The sequence below is a fragment of the Pelecanus crispus genome, chromosome 29, assembly GCF_030463565.1.
Source record: "Pelecanus crispus isolate bPelCri1 chromosome 29, bPelCri1.pri, whole genome shotgun sequence".
Taxonomy (NCBI): domain Eukaryota; kingdom Metazoa; phylum Chordata; class Aves; order Pelecaniformes; family Pelecanidae; genus Pelecanus; species Pelecanus crispus.
In genome coordinates this window covers 691184-695994 of record NC_134671.1, presented here as the reverse complement: position 1 = coordinate 695994, position 4811 = coordinate 691184, and the positions used below count along the sequence as shown (strand labels likewise).

Below are 4811 nucleotides of genomic sequence, written 5' to 3'. Positions count from 1 at the left end.
GGGCAGAAATCCCAAAGGCATCGCCCCAGGGGGCTGGATGGGGGCCCTGGTGCACCCTGGAGCCATGGCAGGCCGAGGCAGGGCCAGGGGCAAGTGCTGCCGGGCAGAAAGGGACCGGCACAGCGTGCCCATGGGTGTGCGTGCACAAGCAGGCTTGGCTGGTACAGAAGGATGCTCTTCCCAGCCCTCCCTGAGCAAACTTGCTTGAAAGCACCACACAACAGAGCCCAGCTAGCGTCACGATTAATTTGTGCAGGAGATGGTCGGTGCACAACAACGTCAGCACTGGCTCCACATCCCCCGATGAGGGCCTGATCCTGGCCCATCCCCAAGCGTCTCTCCCGACCACAGCCCAGCTTGCGGCCCATGGCTCAGAGCTGGGTGGCTTCTTTCTGGCAGATCCAGTGCAATCCCGAGCTGCAGCTGTTAGAGCCGATCTTGTCCTGCCGGAGCATCCCGCAGGCTCTGCCTTCATCCCCGGGGCTCAGCGGGAACCTGCGGGTGCAGGAGGGAGCCCACGTCACGGCACGAGGGGCCCTCGGGTGATGGTGGAGGTGCCCACCCCGACACCCATCCCTCCCCAAAGCGCTCACCGGCTCTGGTCCAGGCGGGAGCCGTTCACCCAGGTCCAGCCCTTCCCACTGGAGGGGAGGGAGAGGTCGATCCAGAAGTAGCGGCTGGGTTTCTGTAGGATTTTATTGAGGAAATCCTGTATCGGGGGAGAGGGCAGGGGGTGACGCCCACGTGCCATGGATCACCATCCCAAAACAGGCTCCAGCCTGTCCCCGTGCAGCCCCCAGCCCAGAACTGAGCCCCACCCGTGTCCCCCACACTCTGACGCTGGCAGAGGCATCCCGGGGGCTTGGGTGCTGATCCCAGATTTCGGGGCAAGCCCTCAGCCCTTCCCCAGGTGCCACCAGCAGCCCCTCGGGTGCAGTCCGGGCACCCGTCCCACATCCCCGATGCCATCGGTCCCTTTACCAAATCATCCAGGTCCCCCGGCATCATTAGCTCGGCACCCCGATTCGCACAGTCCTCCCGGCTCTTGTTCCAAGGGTTGAACCTGTCGGCAGCCCAATAGCACTTGGTCCCGCGCAGCACCCAGCCCGTGGGGCAGAGCCTGCACCCCTCACTCTCTGAAAGACAGTCAGTGCCACGTTCAGCCACCAAGAAGCCACCTTGGCCCCTGCACATCCAAAGAAGGACAAGTGTTTAAGTCCTGCTTGCTCCCCAGGAACACGGGGATGCCCTGAGCTTTGCTTGGTTCTCCAGTTTAGGGGTGCTGCAAGTTCTTGGGAATGCTGATGGTGTGGAGATGCATTGTGGCCGGGGCAGTTACCTTGCAGCTTTGACAAGCAGAGACCTTTCTTCAGCTCCGAGCGGATGTTCTCCAGGGTGGCGTTGCCGTCTCCTACGTTCCCGCTCCCGTTTTTGCAGCTTCCTGGGTTCTGTGACTGCTGGTGGAGAACTGCAAGGGAAGGATGGAGCAGGGGAGAGGGACTGGCTCCCTCAGGCATGATGCCCACCGACATCTACCCGCACGTGGCCCCAGCAGGATGCCGGGCAGTGTCTGGGATGGATCCTGACCCCAAGCCGGTGCTCAGAGCCCTCCAGCCCTCCCCTCATCCTTCCTGCTATCTCAGCTCACCTTGAGCCTTGATCTGAGCATCTCAGGGGGGTGAGAACTGGCCTGGGGTCCCAACCCAGAGCAGACCCCAGGCCGTCTTCTTTTGGGGTACGGGGTCAGCACCTCTGAGCTCACCCACACACTCACTTGGAACTGCCTCCACCCCACTGCTGCTTTGCACTGGCGACAGGATGTGGCCCCTGCACCCCCTGCATGAGGCAGCACACGAGGTATGGAGGCATCAAACAGGACAGCTGCAGAAAGCCCCGTAGCCTCTGACCGCTACGGAAGCGGCCTCCCCTGCAAAACAAGCTGCGCCAGCCTTATCTGTGCAGCCAGAGGGGCCTGACGCAAGGGTGAAGGGCTCTTTGCCACCTTCTGACCACCCCTTGCAGCACAGCGAGCCCACAGGCACCTGCAGTGCACGTGACAGCTCCCAGCAGATTTATTTTGGGGTCTTCTCCGCTACTGGACACACACCAAGTTCAAACAATCATCCCCAGGTCGCTGCTGGCCCCAGATCCACCCTACAATGGGGACAGCAGATCCCTACAAAGCCACCATGCCCCGGCTCACGCCCAAAGTTGCTCCCACATGCCGAGAGCATCACCTGCGTTTTGCAGCTCTCGGCCCCGTGGAGGGCACGGTGCCCAGGGAAGCTCGAGTCTGATCCCTTTGCTCCCTCCTCCGAACCCCTGTGCCAAAAGCATGGCAGATCCATCCCCACAGTTCAAATCCACACCCGAGTCCCTCCCCAGCGCAAGATCCAGTGGATCTCCCCCGCTTTGGAGGATCTCCTTGCCAAGTTACATCAGACACTTGAGTCTCCCTTCCACATGCTTGGTGTGGTTTGGGGGTGCTGTGGGCAGCATCAGATGGCACCAGCAACATCACACTGGGTGCAAGACTAATTTTGTCAGGGCTCCGTGTGACCCTGAGCTCGGCCACGGGGTGTCAAATCCTGACCCTGCCACAGCTGAGAAGTTTCCAGTGGTTTCCCCTCGCTGGCCAACCAAAACAGCCAAGTCTCCTCCACCCAGCAGCTCTAAGCAATTCTGATAAAACCCCACTTCCCCACACCTTGCACTGATGTGCGTCACCCAACGCAGATCATAAAAAGCAGATTTGCCTCCTACACAAGCCCCCGGGCCAGACCCCCAGGAGCAGGGACCCCCTCCCTGCTCTTTGGATTGTCCTTTGCTTGTCCCCGTGCTGGCAAGCAGAGCTACTCACAGGAGCATCCCATCCCCACCACGGCCACTCCGAGAAGGAGGTTCCCGGTCCAGCCGGCCCAGAGAGCGGTTCGGTGCCACTGAGGGCAGCCCGATGCTGCAAGGGAAAGAGCTGTTAGGAGAAAAACACTCAATCCCTCAATCCCACATCCAGCCAGCCAGGCCTGCAGCACAGATTTGGGCCATTTTGTCCCCAAACGCAGCTCAGAGCCTGGCAGCCCTCCACGGTTCTGCTGCTGATTGTTCAAAAGCTTTGGTCAAGCGTCCGCATTTCAGCACTGCCACCCTCCTCCGTTTCACACTGATCCCGCTGGCACTGCGGTAAACTTGCTCATGATGGGTTGGTTGTTGAGAGACGTGCCCCACCACGGCAGCCTTTCTCCACACCAGGGCAAAACCGCTGAACCTGGACGGACCAAGCTCTCCTTGGAAGGAGACTTCATCTGACCCAGGTTAGACAGCCCCTTCCGCCCCCAGCTCCACCCTGCTCAGGGAAGCATGCAGCACATGTCCTCCCTGCAGAGCTCAAGGCCAGGCAAAGGCCACCCGTCCTCGGCTCTTGTTTCACAGGAGGGAGGCAGGACGATGCTTCTGGACAAAGCCAGAGCTCGCCTTGGCCGAAGGTGGATCCGCAATTAAGGTTCCTCATCGGCCTACGAATAGAACAGCAAAGGAGGAACATCCGAGTGCAGCTTCACAGCAGCAGAAGATGGGTTTTGCCCAGCCCTTTGAGATCAAAAGGGATGTGTTTGCTGGAATCATGAATTGTCACAAAGAAAGAGGGTGCAGCTTGTGACTGAAGAGGGCCTCACCAGGCAGAGGTCCCTCCCAGGGGCAGAAAGAGCAGGAATTAAACCTTCTGCTGGTTTTGTTCATAAGCCAGCAACCAGAACTGGAGTCAGCAGGAAAAGAGAGCATGAAGCACCGCAGCAAGGCAGCGGAGGAAGGAAGCAAGACAGGGATGTGAAACACCACTACGAGGGCAGTAAAGATGAACCCGGAGTATTGAGACTTGGATCAGGCCATCTAAAGACACCAGCTGCCCTTAAGCATCACAGGTCTCCTAAGAGCAGCTGAATTTGGGCAGCTTTGGAGGCTGGGTGTGGGGATTTCTTCTTCCATCATGCCAGGATGTTCAAACGGCCAAGCTGGGGGCAGTCAGGGCTTAGAAATAATCGTGCAAAGCTGAGGCTTGATGCTGGCAGGGCTGCAGCCAAAGCAGCCGCACAAGGAAGGAGGAGGGAGGTGTAAGGGGGGCAACGCCAAGGGCAGCTGCAGGCAGAAAAGCCACCGCGGTATTTAACCCCACGGCACCAAGTGTTAATGCAAGCCCACTTGGTTTCCACAGTGGAAGAATCCCATTTTAATTGAGTCACGGTAGGACTCAGGCCACAGAGTGAAATGGTGACCCTGTTTTCAAAGAAACCCCAGAGCCGTTTCAAGACAAAACTACGGAAGGGATCCCAAACAGCAGACGGGATCCCTCATCACACCGCCACAGCCATGGGCCCCTTCCCCTCCCTGCACCACCTGGAGGGTGGGAGTCTCCCAGCACAACCACAGCCCCCACAAAAAAAGCCCCCAAAACGCACGAGACACTTACTGCCAGGCTGAGGAAGCGAATGCAGTCTCCTGCAGCGTTTCCCGGGACCGATATCCAGGTCAGCATAAATAATTTCCCCAGCCACAGCGGCAGAGGCGAGAGGACCATCAGCCATGCCTCTTGCTTGAAGAGTGGCAATGCAGCAGGCGCCAAGTCCGGTTTTTCTGAGGTTTTTCACTCCTCCAGCTCGGTTTGACAAGCTCCTCTCCAAGCTAGAGGTCTGCGAGGAGCAGCGCGAGCCTCTGAGCGCTCGTCAAGGGGAGCAAGATTGCAAAAGAGCGTGTTTGATGCGCTGGCTGGCCTGAAAATGAAACTTTACGTAGTTTTTTCTGAATTAAGCCAGGGAGAA

The 4811-nt window shown here is 58.8% G+C and overlaps 1 protein-coding gene across 1 annotated transcript; it reads right to left on the bottom strand.

The window, feature by feature from the left end:
• Positions 1-371: 371 nt before the first annotated feature.
• Positions 372-4577, bottom strand: LOC142596262 (killer cell lectin-like receptor subfamily B member 1B allele C). The gene is made up of 6 exons (XM_075725365.1): positions 4463-4577; positions 2861-2956; positions 1340-1468; positions 982-1136; positions 594-709; positions 372-495 (listed from the first exon to the last, which is right to left on the bottom strand). Exons 1-6 carry the CDS (start codon positions 4575-4577, stop codon positions 372-374), a joined length of 735 nt encoding a protein of 244 aa, XP_075581480.1.
• Positions 4578-4811: the final 234 nt, after the last annotated feature.

Excerpts from the sequence above, each read along its gene's own strand:
- LOC142596262 (XM_075725365.1), bottom strand. The coding sequence starts at position 4,577 with ATGGCTGATGGTCCTCTCGCCTCTGCCGCTGTGGCTGGGGAAATTATT. Across the intron at positions 1,469-2,860 it reads GGTGGGGATGGGATGCTCCT|TTCTCCACCAGCAGTCACAG; the intron begins GTGAGTAGCTCT and ends CTTCCCTTGCAG. Across the intron at positions 710-981 it reads CGGGGGACCTGGATGATTTG|GATTTCCTCAATAAAATCCT; the intron begins GTAAAGGGACCG and ends CCCCCGATACAG.